The 22854-nt window shown below is 40.9% G+C and overlaps 1 protein-coding gene across 1 annotated transcript; it reads left to right on the plus strand.

Moving 5' to 3' along the window:
- The first annotated feature begins 9049 nt into the window (after positions 1-9049).
- LOC122276944 (uncharacterized mitochondrial protein AtMg00810-like) lies at positions 9050-20849 on the plus strand. Its single transcript, XM_043086830.1, has 2 exons — positions 9050-9104; positions 20221-20849. Exons 1-2 carry the CDS (start codon positions 9050-9052, stop codon positions 20847-20849), a joined length of 684 nt encoding a protein of 227 aa, XP_042942764.1.
- The last annotated feature ends 2005 nt before the right edge of the window (positions 20850-22854 follow it).

A 22854-nucleotide genomic window follows, 5' to 3' on the forward strand; every position in this document is an offset into this window, starting at 1 on the left:
TTATGACAACGAGGAAACGAGGGAGGGATGAAGGCAATCCGGACATTGCTCGGCTTGGGGCACGAACTGTCATGGGTAAACGAGAAATTTTGATTAGTCAGTTCGATGAGCTCAACTGGGAGCGGAAGACGCTCAGAGACGTCTTTGTCATGAGAGGCTGGGTCCCAATTTACACATTGAGGGGAAAGATTTACCCCTCAATGGTCCGGGAGTTTTATATTGGAATGGCCACCATGCCTAACGATGCATCATCCCATACCCTCACTATACGTGGTGTACAGTTTGAGTTCTCGGCGGATGTTATTGCCGAGTTACTCCAGATTCCCCGGATACTGCCTGAGGCGACAGCTGCTCAAGTTAGTGACACAGCAGCTGCATTTGCTCCTGGCACCTTTGAGGCAGATCCAGCCACTTCTGCTTCATCTACAGGCCTTGTTGACACTATGCCTAGTGAACAGGAAGATAGGCCCGAAGGCGAGGATATTGCTCCAGAGGTTGGTGATGACGAGCGGGATCAGGATTTCTACATCCTCACTGGCACAGACCGCACGAAGCTGGATAGGCCGAACTCCTTCAGCTAGAATCAGTTGCTGCCTTTCTTTCGCATGTTGGAAATTTTTGTTGCAACAAATATAGACCCTGTGGCACATAAGACCACATTCAGTCGGGCTCACGCACAGTTCCTTATTTGCTTGGCACGTGGAGATCCCATTGACTTGCCACTCATTATATTTGAGCGGATCCGTTACGAGGCCAGCATTGTTACGGCGGATAATCTCCTGTAAGGAGTCATCATCAGCCGCTTCTTACTAGCCCGGGGAGTGTCATGCCAGGCAGAGGAGATGGTACTAAACCAGATGAGCCCCATCGACATCACCACACACCGTTAGAGCATTGCACAGGGGAGAGGCTCAACTCGGCGTCATGCTGCTGCTGCTGTTATATCAGATCTTGTTCCTCCGACCGAGGCTAGGGCCGGTGTTGGTCCCCTGTCTACGAGTACTAGCCAGCCGCCGGCGACTACATCTGCAGGGGATGTGTGACCTGCTTGGGTTGATGTAGTGATGACATATATGAAGACGCATATAGACCGACAGATCAATAGACAGATTGCACATATAGATCAGGTTGTCGCACATCTTGCAAATCATGTAGATTTGCTAAATAATAAGATTGAGATATTGACTGAAGAGTTTCGATCTTTTGTAAACCAACAGTACTTCTGAATTTCATTTGTTATTATATAATCATATTTTGTTTTCTATTTTTGACATATGTAATCGACAATATTATTTAATGTATGTATTGTAGCTTAATTTATACTCTCAATGACGATTAATATTATGTAACCTTAATATTAAACAAATATATATTATGATTAATTTTTACAAATTAAAATATAACGTTCGAACCTTACAAATATACGTTGAAATCTTAGTGGATACGTTCGCACGTAATTACATATAACGTTCGAATGTTGGCACTAAAATTTTTACGTTCGCACGCAAATATGCGTAACGTTCGGACATTATTGTGACGTGCGAACAAATTAACTAAAACGTTTGAACGTTAAAAATTTCTTCCCTAACATTTAGTGACAGTTCCCACAAACTGTCACAGAAAATGACTTTTAGTGACGGTTTAGAGACTGTCACTATCTTCAATCCGTCACTAAAACCTATATTTGTTGTAGTGCCAGTTTCCACCATACAGACCATTTCAAATAGCTTTTATTGGAAAATCAATCAAAATCAAGAAAAACATTACAATTTTTTGTCAAGTCAAATAGATTGAAAAACAAACTCAAAAATATTCTGCCACCACATTTTTAGACTCTCGACAACCACGCATATTTGCTAATTTATGTGCTACGTACTTCATTTCCACGCCTAACAACATTTTTTTTTTCAAAGAGCTGGTAGCCACCCACATAGCAGCTCCGTCCCAATTTTATTAAGGAACCCTCACTTATGGCGGAGGAATACCGTTAAACAATAGGACACTTTACAAAAAAGAAAAAACCCCATGCATCAGCTCAACATATTCCAAGAACAACACAAACTATACAATGCTTAGCGTAGGAAGCCCCAATTTATCATGTCTGGTTATGCCTTTCAAAAGCCGTGGTAAACTATGATGCACCTCATATCGAACATTGAATCCCATTCCACCTTGCTGTGCTAGAAAGTCTGCCGCTTGATTTCCTTCGCAATATTGATGTACCACCATAACCGATAGCCCCTTAAGTGCAACCCTTAAATCCTCCCAAAAATCCCATAAATACCACAAAGTGCATCTCCCTTTATTAAACCAATCCACTACCAAGATAGAGTCACTTTCAATAATCACATTAAGACAAATAATTCTTCTGCATAAAAGAATCCCTTCTAAAATAGCTCTTAGTTCAGCTTCATTATTAGTACCTACACCAAAATGAGTTGAAAAAGCCCCCTTCACATTATCCTCCTCATCTCGTACCACACCCCCTCCCCCCAAACTCCCCGGATTACCACGACAGCTCTCATCACAATTCAACTTGACCCAACCCGCAGGAGGTTTCTTCCAGACTACAAGTTTCTGCCGTCTCATGCCCTTGCTCGGAAAATCCACTTCAAGCCCAATCAAAATACGGACTTCATTCGAAGATAAAAAGGTTTAGAAGAAGTCATCGTCCAAAGGCACCAAGTAATTAAGCATGGTAAAAGACCCATTAACGTACCTGTTATAGACAATTTTTTTTTCACATTGAAACCAAGCCGAGACCCTCGCCTTCCATGAAATATGTCTAGAACAGGGGACTCTCAGAGTAACACATGCTCGATCCCAAACCAAATTAGGCAATTCACCCGAACATAAAACATGATCCCTTGTCTCAGCACATCTCCGTAAACAACAATTACAGCCTGAAGCTAAAGAAACACAACTCGCTTGCACCCTTTCATCTACTGCAAGAGAGTTAAACCATGCTTTCCATAGGCATATGGACACTCGTTTAGGTAACAACCGGTGCCAAAACCAGTCTGTCCACTGCATTAAAACACCTCTGGATCAAACCACCTCCCATGCACTTGCTGTCGAGAACTTGCCATCCAGTGAAGGAGTCCAAACATAAACATCCAGTCCTATTTTGCGAGCACGAACGGTTCATAAAATTTCTGAGGTAGCCTCTGCACCAACCAATTCCATGAGAAGGCCAACATCCCAAGATTGACCTGCCCAACATTCCTTAATACGAAGTTTAGTATTGGAAATATCTCCACCTACACAGATAGGGGATCCGAAGCAAGCCATCTATAATACCAGAAAAAAGCATTACCTCCTCGCACCAATACTTTAATATTCTCCATGACCTCAGGCAAGGTTGAAATGACAGACCTCTAGAAACGAGAACATGAAAACTCCCAGCAACAATATGTCCATCTTTGAAATATTTCGCTCGGAAAAAATCAGACCACAGGTTCTCAGACGACAGTAATCGATATGCAAACTTCATGTGTAGCGATCGTTGCACCTCTTTAAAATCTCGCAAACCCAGTCCACCCTCTATTGTTGGCTTACTCAATTTCGACCAGGAAAGCCAATGTAACTTTCTCTTTCCATCGACCTCCCTTAAGAAAAAATTAGCCAATAAAGAATTTATACGAGAGATTGTAGTCCCCGGAAGACAAATCACCGACATAAGATGTATCGGCATACTTGACAACACATGGCGCAATAAAATAAGCCTACCCCCTTGAGAAAGCGATTTGAACTTCCATCCTGCCAACTTCATTCTAACTCTTTCTATTAATGGCTCAATAATGCGACCCGTTAATCTACCCAAAACAAGTGGTGCACCCAAGTAAATAACTGGGAATTTTCCTTCCTTGAATCCCGTTAACCTCAGCAAGGCAAGCTTTCGAGGAGTCGTAATTGTTTTGAAGGGAATATTGCCGACTTCTCCTAACTAATTAATTGCCCTGACCACCTTTCGTACAAAGCCAGAGTCTCAACAAGTATTTTTATTGATCTTTTCCCACCGTTCGCAAAAATCAGTATATCATCGGCATATAATAAATGTGAGATCAAAGGAGCCCCAACCAGATGAGAAAAACAACTAATTCGCCCTTCCTCAAAATTTTTCTTAAGCAACCACGTTAGCACTTCCTCCATTATAATAAATAGGTAAGGAGAAAGAGGGTCTCCTTGTTGTAACCCCCATGAAGGTTGAAAAAGCCCTTTAAAAGTCCCATTCATCATCACAGAGAGCCATGGAGTCTTTATACACTCTCCCACAAGGCGGCAAAAATTAATGGAGAACCCAAATGCCTTCAAAACATCCAATAAAAAACACCAATCAACTCTATCATACGCTTTTGCCATATCAATTTTCACCATCACATTACCCCCTAGAGTTTTCTTATTCAAAGATTGAACCATTTCCTGGGCAAGAGAAATATTCTCAAAAATGCTTCGCCCTGGCGAAAAAGCACATTGTTCAGGGGAAACTAGCTTACGCAAAATCCTCGTCAATCTATTTACAATAATTTTCAAAAAAATCTTGTAAGCCACAGAGCACAAGCTAATAGGACGGAACTTGTCAAAACTCGAAGGGTCCTGCACTTTCGGAATTAGCACAATAAAAGAAGTGGAAAAAAACCTAGGTAGAGACTCGCCACTAAAGAACTCTTGTGCCGCCTCCACAATATCAATTTTTATAATATCCCAACAAGCTATATAGACTGCAGAACCAAAGCCATCAGGCCCCAGACTACTTTGTCTTGGAATGAAAAAAATCGCATCTTTCACCTCTTCCTCAGAAGGCACCATACAAAGCATCATATTTTCCTCATCTGAAATAACATTATCAATAAGGGTCGACAAATCAGGTTGCTCAAATCAGGTTGAATTTCATTAACCATAATCAAACTATCACTTTCAAGAATTAGCTTCTGAATGCCCAAACTTGCACAAGTCCTAAGGCTTTTGAAAGTGGCGAAAAGTTCAATATCTTCAGGATCTTTAATCTCATTCAGTGTCTCCATTTTCATCTTGGAGGATCACTCCAACTCTAGCTTTATGTTGATAAAAAAACATTGCCCCATCCACATTTAATTTTAGGTATCCTTGAGGAGGAGGTTTCCAGCAACAGTATTTCCTTATCTGGGTACTTGGGAAGGCTTTGGCTCCATTGTGTAATTCTTGTAACGAGAGAGCATGGCCTATTACAAGTCTTGGCCCAAGGCAGGTTTTATCATTCTCCATTCTATTTCTTCGAAACCAAAAAGTCCAATCTATTAAGAAAAGAATTGTCGAAGTTTCAATACTGTCTCATTTTCTCACAATTACAGACATGTTTATGTTCAACTCTTCTAGTAAAGGCACATGTTTCTTCTAGTCATCTCTAATAACATGACAAAAGAAAAGGGCATGTGGAAGATATTCTAACTCTTCATTTCAAAAGCATCACCTCTTTTCAGTAATTACATTTTTCTTCTTGAAATTATACTGCATAGGTAACCCATCCTTACATGCTCTCCCTGCAAATACCTTAATTTTATTAAGGACATTCATTTTCCACAAAGCTTTCCAGAGGGCTTGTTATTTGCCTACATTTGAACATTCACCTTTACTATTTTCTCTGTTGTAAGCACTCCTGTCACTAAAATTGCCACTTTTCTCTTGAGTCCAAGTCCATTTGTCTGATTGATCCCGAGGGTAGATAATAATCTTTTGAACCTCTTATGCTATTTTTGGATTGAAAAGAGTTCTAACCTTTTCCACATCCCACCATTTTGTATGATTTTTAATGAGCTTATTCATTATTTCTCCTTTATTCTCTTCATTGGTATCATCTCCATCCAAGAGTAGAGCTCTATGACCTAGGATCCAATGGTCTTTCCAGATATTGACAGCCTTTCAATCCTCTATCCTCCATTTGCATCCTTGGATTAGCCATTTTTCTGCTTCCCAAATGTCTCTCGATGCATATGAAGGATTATTCCCCAATCTCGAATCAAAGTTCACTTTTGGAAAATATTTAGCTTTGTATACTAGATGCAACAATGTGCCTTCCTCTTATAGAATTCTTCGTGGGGAATTCTTCACCCGCGTTTAGCGAGTAAAGCTATATTGAAGGTTCTTAAATCTTTAAAACCTAAGCTGCCTTTGCACGGCTCACACATTTTGTCCCATTTGACCCAAAGTATTTTCCATTCATCCTTTTTTCCCCCACTAGAATGTTGCCATCATAGATTCTAAATCTAAGCCTAACCCCCTAGGGAGTAAGAAGAGCTCTTAGATTAAGTGGGAATCGATAGGGCTACACTTTTTATTCAGACTTTGTTGCCACATTGGGATAACATTTGTTCCTTCTAGCACTACAATTTTTGCCATACTTTGTGTTTCATATTTGAAAATACTTAGAGTCTTGGTCTACCAACTATAGGGGGTAGTGATTGAGCTGAAATATTGCATATTTTTATATATTTAAAACTAATATATTTTAATTCTTTCATTACATTATTATTGATTTTAGATGAAAAAATGATTAAGATGAATATATCCGAGTTGTGATTTAAATTGATTAAATAGCATGAATTTATGCTTAATTTTATAACTTGTGATTTAATTAGACAATGTTCCTTTACATGCATAACATATTTTTAATATTTTATTTTATTATTTTATTTTACTTTATTTTTAATTTTTAATTTTTATTTATTTTTATATAGACTAAGAAATGGAGAGCTTGTTATTTATAAAAGAGAATGCATTTTTTTATATTAATAAATTGATTTTACTTTTTCAGACTTTGACTGCAGCTTTTTATTGGGGACTTTAAGACTTGCATGGAGAGAGAATTCTAGTCCATGAGGACTGTAGACTTGCATGGAGAGAGAATTCTAGACTTGGACGGCAAACACATTAATTATATATGGAGACTTTGACCTAGAAAAGAGGCTATTCCATTTTAATTTCAAGGGGGCGCCGCACGGAACCAAGGGAAAGAAAAATAATTGCTTTTTTTCATTTTTTGCCCAATTTTTTCAGTCGCATATACCAATTAATTCTATCCAGCATTCATCAAGCCGCAACATATATTTTTTGGAGGACTTTTTTTAGCGCTGTTGAAGAGCTCTTTAAGGAGTCTAATTATTACTACAATTCAGTCTCCTCCACTACTTTCAATCTCCATCTCCATTCAATTGGGTTGATCTTTTCATTCCCTACTTTTTATTTAATTTTAGTTTTAAGTTTATGGAATATTTTTGAGATTTTTAGTTTAGAAGTTTGGATAATGTATTTGCTATTTATTTACTTCATGTTATTTATTTTTCTCGCTTCTTTAAATTTTCATTTAATAGTGATTACAATTGCTATAGATTAATTTTGAGAATTTGTGATTTGAATACAAGGATGAACTCTAGAATCTTAGTTTTGGGGCTTTTCAATTTTCAGTTCGTATTTTGTCAATTACTTTTTAATCTAGTTTAATTCTTAACTTAGTTTTATTAATCTCTTAGTTCCATTGCACATTAGATTGATTAAAGTTTAATTAGGATTTAAATAATTTCAGTTTTATTATTTACTTTTTAGATTAATTAAGATTGTTCAGTTTAGTTGATTCTTTGATTGTTAATTTCAATATGTTAGTCTTTAACATTTCATTTCGACACTCAAAAATCTAAAAATATGAATATAGTCTATGACTTGTACACTTTTTCATTCTTGTTGCACTCTTCCATCCATTGCATATACCATCATTTTTATTTTCTCTCTGTGAATATTTTCACCATTTTAAACGAATTTGATTTTAAATAACTTTTCCTAAGGAGACGATTTAGGAATTTATTCCTAATTATTACACAACATCCTCTTGAACTTGGGATAGCCTTTGTGCTACTCATTTTTGAGTGAGTTAGGTAGTCCAAGGTACTTATCATATTATTGCACATTGCTTGCCCTCTATACACAACCATGATTTGTTCTTGCATATCTGCTAACACATTTATGTGGAAGACCATGGTTTGTTTTCCTCGATTAATCTTCTATCCAGTGGCATTTTCATACTTCTCTAATAGTAGTTGCACCTTTTTATTTTACAACATATTGGCTTTACAAAATATCACACTATCATATGCAAAAAGCATATGATTAATGTGTGGAGCCCCCTATATAATTTTAAATCTGAAATAGAGTGATCCCTCTCTGCTATTTTCAATAAGGATATGAGCCCTTCAATACATAATAGAAACAAATAGGGTGATAGCGGATCCCCTCCCTCAACCCCCTACTTCAAAGAATAGGGCCCGCGCTTAGGTTCTCCATTAATAAACATAGAAAATGTCACTATTTTCACACACACCATAATCATGTTGATCAATTTAGTATCCAACCCCAAATCACTTTGTGAGTCCGAGATAATGATGGGAAGTAGCTTTTCAGTCTATTAGCAATCACTCTTGAGATCAACTTATAAATCACATTGCAAAAGCTAATTGGTCTATAATTTAATACTTTCACATAGGATTTCTTCTTTGGAATCAAAGTGATAAAAGTGTGATTTAGAGAACTTGGAAACTCACTAGTGTTCAAGGCATGCAAAACTACTGCTATAGTTGACCTTCTAACAATATTCCAAAATTTTTTAAAGAAGATTAAAACCATGTCATCTAGTCCTCGAGCCTTTGTGAGATTCATCTATTTTAGAGCTTCAATAACCTCATCCTCTATATAAACCTGAGTCAGCTCTTCATTCATGGAAGTTGTAACCTTTGCTAGTAGATTCTCTAAAAACTCCATAAGGCCTCTTTGCCTAGAGGTTCAAAAGAGCTCCTGTAAATAATCAATAATAAGTTGATCCCTCACTTCATTCTCTTTCCATACCCCATTGTCATTCTGGAGTTTCTGTATGCCACGACAATCCGATTGGTTCTTAGCTTGGCTGTCTCTCATCAGTGGTCTATTCGACAAATTGATATCCAAAATGCGTTTCTTCATGGAAACTTGTCCAAAGACGTGTATATGAGCCAGCCCGTTGGATATGTTCATCCAAGCTTTCCCAACCATGTTTGGTGACTACATAAAGCCCTTTACGGGCTCAAGCAAGCCCCTTGGGCCTGGTATGCTCGACTCCATGAACATCTTTGTACTCTCGAATTGTGATGCCCCCAAATCCCCACGCACGAACACGGAGAAATCGAGACGTTCGGATGGTGACAACCCGGGTCACCACCCAAACGACGGGTGCCAAGTGTGTGCAAAGGCAACATATGTGCACAAATAAACACGCAGCGAATAACGAAAGTCATATAACTAAGTGCCAGAATTTTTCTTTAACGTAATACAAGCTGTTCAAAACATACATAAAATATTACAAAACACTAACATAGTTTTAAAACCAAAAAAACAAAGCATAACATCAGCAACCCGGCAGAGCCGCATCCTCGGGCTCAGCCTCCTCTTCCTCATCCTCAAAACCTGCACCAAAAGCTACGGAACCAAAAATGGTACCGCATGTAAGTAAAACCCAAACACTACTAGATAAAAAGACAGAACTCAAACAAAATGCATGAAGCATGCCCGATGCACAAATTCCATAAAACATGATTTTTCCACACACGCCAAAAATCCCATTTGGCCCAAAAACACATATTTTCCAAAAACCAAGCCAAAAGTCACATTTGACCTTGATAACCATCTCAAACCAAAATCCATTTTATCCGTATGCACCATGACCTCCCCTAGGGGTCATCCGCACACCCTGGCTCCAGTGCCACATCGCAGAGTACCACTGCGCATGTGACACCTAACGAGCGATGCCTAGTTCCATGCCCCGCGTGTTCGTAGCCAAGCATCCTCTAGCCCTCACCAGCGAAGGGCCACGGAGTCGGTGCGTAGGGCGATGCCCGGTTCCACGCCCGGCGCGTTCGTAGCCAAGCAACCCCTAGCCCCCGCTCCCGTCGTCGCCCTGCGATAACTCAGGGGACATCACTCAGTTTATTCCGCTCCCGAGTGACCAGAGGAGCTCCACCGAGATAATACCCCATCCCGGTTTGGGGTCGTGATACACACGCACCCATAAGTCCACTTACGCTAATAAACAGGCTTTTCACAATTACACAAAAACACACGTGCATGCACCATGTAAATGCCATATCAATGCACAAAAATAAACAACCAACATAAATCAATAAAACAGGCAACTGCGTCCTCCATCCATCTGACCCCCGAACGCCTCAGACTCAGTTCGGAATCAACCAACCAGCAGCAATAAATTATTGAACGAGCAATATATATTTAAATCTGAAAATAGGGTTTGGAAAATACTTACAGCGCTATACGGTAATTTTAGAAAACACCCGGCGTTGCAAACGGCGGAGAAAAAGCAACGTTACAGTGAAAATTCACTGTGGCCGTGGGTTGTGAAATACCCACTTTTGAACGGAGACAAACCAGGGCTTGGGATTGATAGGGAATGATTTAGGGATGATTGTGAAGCTATTAGAAGTGGTGGTTGGCCGTGTGTTGCGCCTAAACTCTGACTCAAATTAATGAACCAAAAATTTAGTGCAGTTTTACCTGCAAGTATACAGGTGTTGTAGTATCTTACAGGATCGAATCCACAGGGATTGACTTTTGTGATAAAGGAAACAAATTCAGACAATGAAACGAAACTAAAAGAAACGTACAATCGAATATAAAGATATGAAGAAAGACTAAGGTTTCGAGGATCCGTTTAATAATTTATGATATTGTTTCCGATCGATTTACTTCAATTAAATTAAAATAATGATTCCGTTTAATTGGAAGATTTAGCATTTAAGATCAATAAAAAAAAAGTCGCTTATGATTGAGTGTGAACGATTGATGATTAAAACATTTACAAATCTATTTGAATACCACAGGGATTCCTCAAGCATTCACTGTATTCGAAAATCACAATGAATCAAGACGAGTATATAGATAATCAAAATATCCAATAATAAAATCTTTCAATCGATCAAACTCGTAGAATAAATTTTACGTGGATCCGAAAATAATATTTAAATTATTAAACTTTACCTCTAACCTTAGTACAAAAATTTAGCCAAACATATTTATTACAAATACTATAGAAATCACATAAGTATTCTCCATTAAATAACTAAAATAAAACACAAGAAATACTAAACAACAAATAACAGAATTTGAAAAACCAGGCCAGCCACTGCCTCCTTCGGTTTGGACGACAACTCCCTCTCCTGCCAGCCAATTAAATCGAACCGACTCTCCCTTCAATCACCACTTCATGTTCCTCACGTCTCCTTCCTTCAATTACAGCACAACACATCTCACTAACACATCTTCTCTCTCACCGACTCTCTTCTTCTAAGATAATTAATCAATAAAAGCAACCGACCTACACACCTCAACTCCCCCCCTTTCTTACGTAATCTGCCCCTCAACCCCTACACCGATTGCTCCCCACCTCTTTTTCAATTTACGTCCAGCAATATACATATATATAGCTGCTTCTAGTCGGTCCTCCTCACCATAATTCATTCCAGCACGTCTCTATTGATTTACACGGCTCCTTTTCTTTTTTCTCTGCACGTCTCCCTCTCTACAAGTCAAGCACGCCTCTTATATTCAATGTACAATTCTCTCTTCAATTCAATACCTACTGCACCGACTTCTCTAAATTCCAGCTGACTGCACGAACTTCTCTAAATTCCAGCGCACTGACTCACTCTTTTCCACTCACACGTCTCTCTCTATTTCCCACCGTTCAGCCACACACATATATGTATATATATATATAAATTCGGTGCATTCCTCCAATTCCACAACTCCACCAAATTAACACCACCAACTCCACAAGTTATTTCTTTCTCCGTCCAGCAATATATATATATAAGTTGGCTCAATTCAGTCTCCAATTCAAGCATGGCACGGCACGGCATGCACTTCATTTTTTTTTTCACTTTAACTGCACCAACCGACACGAGAACTTCCAAATATTTGATTGATCTGCTTACAACGTTTACAGCACCAAATGTAACTTTCAGTCTTCCAAGCCTTATGATCACACTCCACCTGAAAATAAGCATAAACATGATATTAATCAATTAAAAAAAACACAACTCGTATTTATGCTTATTAACCATTTCTCTATCTAAAACCAATAATAGTGTAACGAAGAATTTAAAATACATTGGTTTTAAATAGCTAAACTATGCAATATTTCAGCTCAATCACCGTGGGTGGCGGCGAAAATGCCGGAGAGAGGCCGGATTTCCCAAACAGGAAAGCTAGCTCGTGGGAGCTGTTCCGGTGGTCGTTGGAGGCCGAAAATAGGTGGGTTAGGACTGCAAGGGACTGGTGATGAAGTGGTGAAGAAATGGTGGCCGGAGGTGGAGCGACGGCGGCGGATCGGAGCAAAATCAGTAGGTGCTTCAAGGGTGATTTCCGGCCAAACGGCTGGACAGATGGGGGTGGTATTTGGTGGGAAGGTGCGCCGGAGGGAGGGGAGTCGAACGGTGGCGGCGGTGAGCTGCACGGTGGCCGGACGAAGGCGGGTCGAGGGCAGAAGCACTCCGGCGTGAGAGAGGAGGAGAGAGAGAGGGACGGGGGGGTCGACGCGGGAAGGGGAAGAAAAAAAAGAAAAGAAAGAAAAAAGAGAAAAAGAAAGGAAAAAGAAAAAAGAGAAAAAGAGAAAAAGGAAAAAGAAAAAGGAAAAAAAGAAAAGAGGTGTAGGGAAAGAAGATGAGGTCTAATCCTCATTCCGGGAAAACAACACTAAACCGCCGTAACGAGATTAAAAACCATAAACAACTAAAAGAAATAAAACACATCATCAATTAAATTAAAAACCAATTTTAAAACGCAATAAATTAAAATAAATAAACTAATATATTAATTAAAATAAAAACAACCATTTCAGCGAAAATACAAACGAAAGCGGGTCATCACATCCTCCCCCCTTTAAAAACAAAATTTCTTCCTCGAAATTTGCAAGATCAACCACCAACTTAAAGCAAGCCACATAAAAGCACATAAACCAACTGTGACCAAGATTAAGATACATACCTTCATCCTTCAAACAAGTACGGGTACTGCTCCCTCATGTCCGCTACTCGCTCCCAAGAGAAGTCTTGAGCTAACGGATCTCCCCAAGCCACCTTAACCAAAGGTATCGTCTTGGACCTCAACTGTTGCTCCTTCCAATCCATGATCTGTGACGGAACAACTTCATAAGTGAGATCCGGTTGCAACTGAATACCCGCTGGGTCGACGAAGCGTGGCTCTTGCTGTCCAAAGCTCTTCTTCAGGGATGATACATGGAAGACATCATGAATATCCCCAAAATATCCCGGCAAAGCAACTCTATAGGCGACGGATCCTACCTTCTCCAGAATCTGAAAAGGGCCGACATACCTCGGATCCAACTTCCTCTTCTTACCAAAACACTTAACACCTCTCATGGGAGAGACTTTGAGATAAACCCAATCACCAACTTCAAAAGACAACTCTCTCCTCCTGGTATCAGCGTAGCTTTTCTGGCGACTCTGAGCTGCCGCCATTTTATCTCTGATGATCCGGACTTGGCTTTGCATTTCTTGAATTATTTCGGGTCCAATTATCCTACTCTCCCCGACTTCATCCCAACACAAGGGCGACCTGCACTTTCTCCCATAAAGAGCTTCATAGGGAGCCATCTGAATGGTCGCATGGAAGCTGTTATTATATGCAAACTCGATGAGTGGCAGATGGTTTTCCCAACTCCCTTGAAAATCCATGACACATGCTCGCAACATGTCTTCAAGGGTCTGAATTGTGCGCTCTGACTGGCCGTCTGTCTGTGGGTAATATGCAGTACTGAACTTCAACTTAGTATCCAAAGCTGCGTGCAAACTCTTCCAGAACTGCGACGTAAACCTTGGGTCTCGATCTGACACTATACTCTTTGGTATGCCGTGCAGCCGCACTATCTCCTTGACATACAAGCGGGTCAACTTACCCAAAGAGTCGGTGTTATTAACAGGCAAAAAATGAGCACTCTTCGTTAACCGGTCAACAATCACCCAAACAGAATTTTTCCCACTAGGCGTTCTCGACAAACCCACTACAAAGTCCATCGTGATGTCATCCCATTTCCACTCAGGAATAGGGAGGGGTTGGAGCATACCTGCAGGTCTTTGATGCTCGGCCTTCACTTGACAGCATGTGTGGCATTTCTCAACATACAAGGCAATATCCTTCTTCATTCCATCCCACCAGTAATTTTTCTTCAAGTCCCGATACATCTTTGTACTGCCGGGATGAACTGAATAAGGGGCCACATGAGCTTCTGCCATGATTCGTTCTTTAAATTCTGAGTCTTTAGGGACCACTCTGCGATCTCGGAACCAAAGTATCCCATCGTTATCCATGCTATAATGCAACGGCCCTCGAGATTTTCTGACTCTTTTCCTGATGTTCAGCAGCTTCGGATCCTTCCTTTGGAGAGTCTTCAATTCTTCAAAATCAGTTACCCGAATATCAAGAACTGAAGATAAAATCTCTCCTTGCTGCGAACTCTCAATAAGGAGCCTTCTCATCCCACAAAGCAATGAATCCAAATCTGACGGCTCAGCTTCATCTTCTAAGTGCGACTTCCGGCTCAAAGCATCAGCAACTATATTAACCTTCCCCGGATGGTACTTGATCTCACACTGATAGTCACTGATTAGCTCTAGCCATCGCCTCTGCCTCATATTCAGATTTTTCTAGGAAAACAAATGTTTCAAGCTCTTGTGATCAGTAAATACCTCGCAAGCTTCCCCATACAAGAAGTGCCGCCAAATCTTGAGAGCAAAAACAATTGCAGCCAATTCTAGATCGTGCGTCGGATAATTCTTCTCATGATCCTTTAGCTGACGAGATGCATAGGCAACAACCCGTCCTTCCTGCATAAGGACACAACCCAAACCAAACTTAGACGCATCACTGAAGACTACGAAAGGCTTATGCGGTTCTGGGAGCGCTAACACTGGTGCCGTCGTCAACCTGTTCTTTAATTGTTGGAAGCTTCTCTCACACTTATCTGACTAAACAAATTCTGTATTCTTCCGAGTCAAAGCTGTGAGAGGTCCGGATAAGCGAGCAAATCCCTCCACAAATCTTCGGTAGTACCCGGCCAGCCCCAAGAAAATCTGAATCTCGCGCACTGTAGTCGGGCGCTACCATGACAAAATGGCTTCTACCTTACTAGGATCAACAGCCACTCTGTCTCAGGAAATTACATGCCCAAGAAATTTAACTTCTTCCAACCAGAATTCACACTTGCTGAGCTTGGCGTACAGTTGGTGTTCTCTCAATTTCCCAAGTACCAGACGAAGATGATACACATGCTCTTCAACATTTCGGGAATAAATCAGAATATCATCGATGAATACTACCACAAAGGAATCCAGATAAGGTCGAAACACTCGATTCATTAAATCCATGAAAGCAGCAGGGGCATTAGCTAACCCAAACGGCATCACCTTAAATTCGTAATGCCCATACCTCGACTTGAAAGCAGTTTTAGGCACATCCTTGTCTCTGATCCTCAGCTGGTAGTATCCTGACCTCAAATCAATTTTAGAGAACACGGCTGCTCCTTGAAGCTGATCAAATAAATCATCTATCCGCATGAGAGGATATTTATTTTTGATGGTCACCTTATTCAATTCCCGATAATCAATGCACATGCGGAGGGTTCCATCTTTCTTTTTAACAAATAAAACTGGTGCACCCGACGGTGACGTACTAGGCTGAATAAATCCCTTCTCTACGAGCTCTTGCAACTGAGTCTTCAACTCTTTTAATTCAGTCGGTGCCATGCGATAAGGAGCTTTATGCACAGGAGCCGCTCCAGGTTCCAAGTCTATAACAAACTCCATTTCCCGAACAGGGGGTAGTCCGAGCAAGTCATCCACAAACACATCGGGGAATTCTTCCACAACTGGAATGTCTGCCAACGACTTCTCCTCAGACGGCGTGGACACCATCTAAACCAAGAATGCATCCGCTCCCCATGCAATCTCTCTTCTTGCTTGAATCGCCGATATAATTATCGGCTTTTCTTTTAACTTACTACCTGCAAATTCCAGACAATCACCATCTGGAAGCTGAAAGCTAATTATCCAACTTCTGCAATTAATACTCGCAGAATATCGGTATAGCCAATCCATCCCGAGGATGATATCAAAACCCAACAGCTTAAACACCACCAAATCAGCATCCAAGAACCTTCCCTCAAAATTTAGCGGGCATCCCAAAGCAACCTTGGAACACCACACCATTTCACCATTGGGTAGAGCCACTACCATAGATTTCGGCAACGGTTCCGTAACCAAATTACACACCCGTGCAAACGTGGAAGATACAATTGACTGCAACACACCGGAATCAAACAAAGTGCAAGCATAAAACTCATACAAACGAACTTTTCCTGAACCAACACATCAACCCATGAAATCCAAAAAAAACAAAGAAGAAACCAATTACACCAAAAATTAAATCCAACTTAAAATTAAATTAATCCATACCTGTAATTACTCCAGCATCATGGGTCGCTAGCGCCTCATCATCCACCTCTCCGGGTGTGACAGCATAAACCCGGGCTTGCACTGCTTGTCTCGGGTTGGTTCTTCCACCGTGTCTACCTCCACGGCTTTCTTGAACTCTGACGGGGCAATCCCGAGCAATATGTCCCACTTGGCCGCACTGGTAACACTGGGGTCCACTACTCACCCGACACTCGCCCTCATGAGCTCTATTACATGCTCCACAAATAGGTACCCGTCCTCCCATACGAACACCTGAGGACATTTCAGGTCGAGTTCCGGTCCGCTGAACAAATTTCTGGGGCGAACCCGAGCTGCTTCATTCACCAGAAAAACTCCGCCTCTTATGCCCTGGAGGGGAGCCCACACTCAGATTATTTTCCCGCTCCACAAGGGTGGCCACATCCACTAATTCCTGAAAAGTGGATATACGATGGCTGACCACCATACGGCGTATGTCATGACGTAGACCCTCCTGAAAATGATAAGCTCGCATCTCCTCTGTAGCGATAAGGTGGGGAGCAAATCGCCCAAGTTCTATGAATCTCCGGGCGTACTGTTCCACTGTCGCGCCCCCTTGGAGATTTGAGAACTCTCTTGCCTTTTGCTTCCTTACCGTTGCGGGGAAGAAGCAGTCATTAAACTCCTTCTTGAAGCGCTGCCAGGTCACAGCAGCGAAAGACCCCAATTCTGATTCCAGCATCACCCTCTTGGTATCCCACCAATCAGACGCCGTGCCTTGCAAGAGATAGCTGGCGTAGAGTACCTGTTGCGCCTCGGTGCAACCACACACCTCAAATGTTCTTTCCAGATCTTTGATCCATTTTCCAGCTTGAAGTGGATCTTCTTCTCTAGTGAAGTGTGGAGTCCTATGCGCAGGAAGCCCTCATAGGTGCATCCGGCTTGCACCATGCTACTGGACCCTCCCGGGTACATCCAAGGCCCTCCCTGATGTGGCCAAGGACCTCCTGGTTGTGGCCAAAACCCTCCTTGCTGTGGACAAGGCCCTCCTTGTTGTGGCCAGGGACCCCCTTGTGGTGACCAAGGTCCTCCTTGTGGCCAAGGCCATGCCTGTTGTGGCCTAATATTCTGCTGCATAAACTCCATCATCTGCCGTATTGCTTCGGCTATGGAGTCATCCCTTGAGGTATTGTCCCGTGGCTCCTGAGTAGATTTCCTTGGTCTCCCCATTTTTTTCCTGTCACCACAACCTTTGACCCCCTTTCAGAAAACAAAACAAATAAAACCAACAATAAACAAAAACAGAACCACAGACCAACACCACATCACAGAAAATAAAAGAACCCAACTTGCAAAAACATAACCAAATAAATAAAAACAAACAAACAAGCTCAAACAAATAAAACAAATAAAACAATTAAAACAAATCAAATAACTTTACTTAACATAATTTTCAAAACACAACTTTAAAAGCATTCTGGTACTGCCTACGGGACATGTGGTTTTACCCAGAGCCAAACCGCTCTGATACCACCTGTGACGCCCCCAAATCCCCACGCACGAACACGGGGAAATCGAGACGTCCGGATGGTGACAACTCGGGTCACCACCCTAACGACAGGTGCCAAGTGTGTGCAAAGGCAACATATGTGCACGAAGAAACACGCAGCGGATAACGAAAGTCATATAACTAAGTACCAGAATTTTTCTTTAACGTAATACAAGCTGTTCAAAACATACATAAAATATTACAAAACACTAACATAGTTTTAAAACCAAAAAAACAAAGCATAACATCAGCAACCCGGCGGAGCCGCATCCTCGGGCTCAGCCTCCTCTTCCTCATCCTCAAAACCTGCACCAAAAGCTACGGAACCAAAAATGGTACCGCAGGTAAGTAAAACCCAAACACTACTAGATAAAAAGACATAGAACTCAAACAAAATGCATGAAGCATGCCCGATGCACAAATTCCATAAAACATGATTTTTCCACACACGCCAAAAATCTCATTTGGCCCAAAAACATATATTTTCCAAAAACCACGCCAAAAGTCACATTTGGCCTCGATAACCATCTCAAACCAAAATCCATTTTATCCGTATGCACCATGACCTCCCCTAGGGGTCATCCGCACACCCTGGCTCCAGTGCCACACCGCAGAGTACCACTACGCATGTGACACCTAACGAGCGATGCCCAGTTCCACGCCCCGTGTGTTCGTAGCCAAGCATCCTCTAGCCCTCACCAGCGAAGGGCCATGGAGTCGGTGCGTAGGGCGATGCCCGGTTCCGCGCCCGGCGCGTTCGTAGCCAAGCAACCCCTAGCCCCCGCTCCCGTCGTCGCCCTGCGACAACCCAGGCGACATCACTCAGTTTATTCCGCTCCCGAGTGACCAGAGGAGCTCCACCGAGATAATACCCCATCCCGGCTTGGGGTCGTGATACACACGCACCCGTAAGTCCACTTACGCCAATAAACAGGCTTTTCACAATTACACAAAAACACACGTGCATGCACTATGTAAATGCCATATCAATGCACAAAAATAAACAACCAACATAAATCAATAAAACAGGCAACTCCGTCCTCCATCCATCCGACCCCCGAACTCCTCGGACTCAGTCCGGAATCAACCAACCAGCAGCAATAAATTATTGAACGAGCAATATATATTTAAATCTGAAAATAGGGTTTGGAAAATACTTACAGCGCTATACGGTAATTTTAGAAAACACCCGGCGTTGCAAACGGCGGAGAAAAAGTAACGTTACAGTGAAAATTCACTGTGGCCGTGGGTTGTGAAATACCCACTTTTGAACGGGGACAAACCAGGGCTTGGGATTGATAGGGAATGGTCTAGGGATGATTGTGAAGCTATTGGAAGTGGTGGTTGGCCGTGGGTGGCGGCGAAAACGCCGGAGAGAGGCCGGATTTCCCAAAAAGGTAAGCTAGCTCGTGGGAGCTGTTCCGGTGGTCGTTGGAGGCCGAAAATAGGTGGGTTAGGACGGCAAGGGACCGATGATGAAGTGGTGAAGAAATGGTGGCCGGAGGTGGAGCGACGGCGGCGGATCGGAGCAAAATCTGTGGGTGCTTCAAGGGTGATTTCCGGCCAAACGGCTGGCCGGATGAGGGTGGTATTTGGTGGGAAGGTGCGCCGGAGGGAGGGGAGTCGAACGGTGGCGGCGGTGAGCCGCACGGTGGCCAGACGGCGACCTGATGCACTCCGGCGTGAGAGAGGAGGTGAGAGAGAGGCACAGGGGGGTCGACGCGGGAAGGGGAAGAAAAAAAAGAAAAGAAAGAAAAAAGAGAAAAAGAAAGGAAAAAGAAGGAAGAAAAAAGAGAAAAAGGAAAAAGAAAAAGGAAAAAAAGAAAAGAGGTGTAGGGAAAGAAGATGAGGTCTAATCCTCATTCTGGGAAAACAACACTAAACCGCCGCAACGAGATTAAAAACCATAAACAACTAAAAGAAATAAAACACATCATCAATTAAATTAAAAACCAATTTTAAAACACAATAAATTAAAATAAATAAACTAATATATTAATTAAAATAAAAACAATTATTTCAACGAAAATACAAGCGAAAGCGGGTCATCACACGAATTCACCAACTCAGCCTCGGATTCCTCCTTATTCATCTCATGCCATGGCTCAATCACCTTGTTTGTTCTAGTTTACGTGGATGACATCTTGATCACAGGGTCCAACTCCTCTGCCATTACAAAGCTCATTTATGATCTTAGCCAAGAATTTGCTGTGAAGGATCTCGGTGACTTGAAATATTTTCTGGGTGTTGAAGCTATTCAGGTTGCAGATGGTCTTATCCTTTCTCAAAGTCGCTACGTCACCAACCTACTCCAACGGACCAATATGCATCCTGCAAAACCAATTTCTTCACCTATGTCTTCAACGCAGCAGCTCTCTTTATTCACTGGTCCTCCATGCGCCGATCCCTCATTATACAGGAGTATTGTTGATGCTTTACAGTATCTCTCTCTAACACGTCCCGACATCTCTTTTTCAGTAAGCAAAGCTTGCCAGTTCATGCACAAGCCTACTGATGTGCACTGGACAGCGGTGAAGCGTATTCTCAGATACCTCAAGTTCATAATTGACTTTGGTTTACTGCTACGACCCAACTCTTCACTTCAGTTGTCCATCTACTCGAACGCCGATTGGGCGGGGTGCCTAGATGATCGTAAATCGACGTCCGGCTATTGCATCTTTTTGGGATATAATCTAGTGTCTTGGAGCTCTAAAAAGGAACCCACTGTGGCGCATTCTAGCACCAAAGCTGAATATCAAGCTGTCGCGCATGCTACTACATAAACTCTCTGGTTACAATCCTTATTACGTGAACTTGGCATCTACCTTCCTCATGTCAAATTCTTTAGTGTGATAATATTGGCGCTACATATCTAACTGTCAATCCCGTCTTCCATGCTCGCACCAAACATGTCGAAATTGATTACCATTTTGTCTGAGAAAAAGTTTAACAAAAAACACTTGAAGTCAAGTTCATTTCTAGCAAAGATCAGTTAGCTGATGGTCTCGCTAAACCACTAGTTTCTACTTGATTTTCACTATTACGGACCAAGCTCAACGTCCTTTCATCCACGTCGAACTTGCAGGGGCGTATTAAGGAAACAGAGGATCTTCCCATTGATAGCCAACCATGCCAGCGAGTTGCCTCCCATGCAACATGATTTTAGGTCCTTAAGTCGTGCAGTAATAGATGTTGTAGTTCTAATTTGTATCCCTATAATTCTGTCCATGATTCTAGGCTAGTTTACAATATACTTGGTCCTTGTAAATTGTCTATATATTTGTAATGTGTTGCCATATTATACACGATAGTTTTCCCAAAATATCTTATCTATTTTATCATGAATACCAATATTGTTCGAATGTTAAATTAATTGAATCCACAAAATTGTATCTTGTCTCGGTTTAGACTCATGAACAGAACTCATATAGGCTTATATATTTGGCTCGTTTTGAACTTACAATATTCATATTATATACATATCTATTATATGTATCACATGTTAATTTTAAGATTTATGATGAAAAAGAAAACTAGCTAACACAAGAAGTAGATTAGTTATAATTTAGGAGGAGTCATGTAGCACTCATGTTGATTAAATGTCTTCCCTGCTTGCAAGTATGTTCCTTAAAATAAATTTACTTTCCAATTAATATATCTGTATTTATAATGTATATTGTGATATTATGTCCGCCTGGATAGGTTCTGGGCATCAGAGCCATTTAGGATATTATGTCGTATTATATTATATTAATTGTTATCTATTGTTATCCTTTGTAATCACAATGTATTGTGTGCAAATGGATTGAAAACTTGTTAGTTCGAATTTGCATGAACAAATAATTAATTAAAATGATATTATTAATTAAAATCTGCAGCGCATAAGTGATATTGGGGCTTTTGAGTCTGGCAAATTTCATGCCTCATTAGCCCGGCCTAGCATGTGCTATAATTCATCATAAGAATCCATACGATTACCAAGACAGCCATGCGTCTTACTTTATGGCAGTCTCGGTGGTATTCCCTGATCAAAACTTTCCATCTATTCTTCTTTTGATAGATCTCTATAATATTTCTCCATCAATGTAATCCTTATTCAGATATGAATCATCTAGATCGTTCATATATAGATCATCCCGATGCTATTCTGTTTCTAGGTACACCCACGTTGAATACAAAGTGGTTTTCTTTATGTGGAGTTTTCTTGAATGCATACTTTGCTTGTTAAGCTTAGTAGGGGAATATTCTGATTTTTTTTTTTTTTTTCTGCTCAATTGGCGGTTGAGATAAGAGGTTAAACATGTTCTCTATTCTAATGCTGATAATGATATTGATACTATTCTACTGATCTGCTTAGGTCAAAGATGGTTTATTGACGGTTATGTTATTATTAAATGTTTATATAAAATTGAGCTCTATTATCTTTAAACAAATTTGTCCATTTCTGCAATTATATAACGTAGTGGCTAATGTCATTTTATCTTAAGGAATTTTTTTGAGAAAATGATGGTATATGAATAGAGAATTTTATTAAGTTCTCTTTTATTCTAGTTGATTTGGTGTAAAGGACTCACTCCTATTCTCCATATCCGTAGCGTGACATTAGAAAATTGTTACAAATACAAAGAAATTATATAAAGTAAACTCATAAACTAATACGGTTTCGTAGAATCTGCTAGATTTACTTTACAAGAAAAATTACTTTATAATCTGATGTATTATATCAAACCCCATTAATTTATAAATTTATTTTTATATAATCTTTTTATGACTAAAATATTTATAGTA

Source organism: Carya illinoinensis, chromosome 9 (genome assembly GCF_018687715.1).
Source record: "Carya illinoinensis cultivar Pawnee chromosome 9, C.illinoinensisPawnee_v1, whole genome shotgun sequence".
Lineage (NCBI taxonomy): Eukaryota > Viridiplantae > Streptophyta > Magnoliopsida > Fagales > Juglandaceae > Carya > Carya illinoinensis.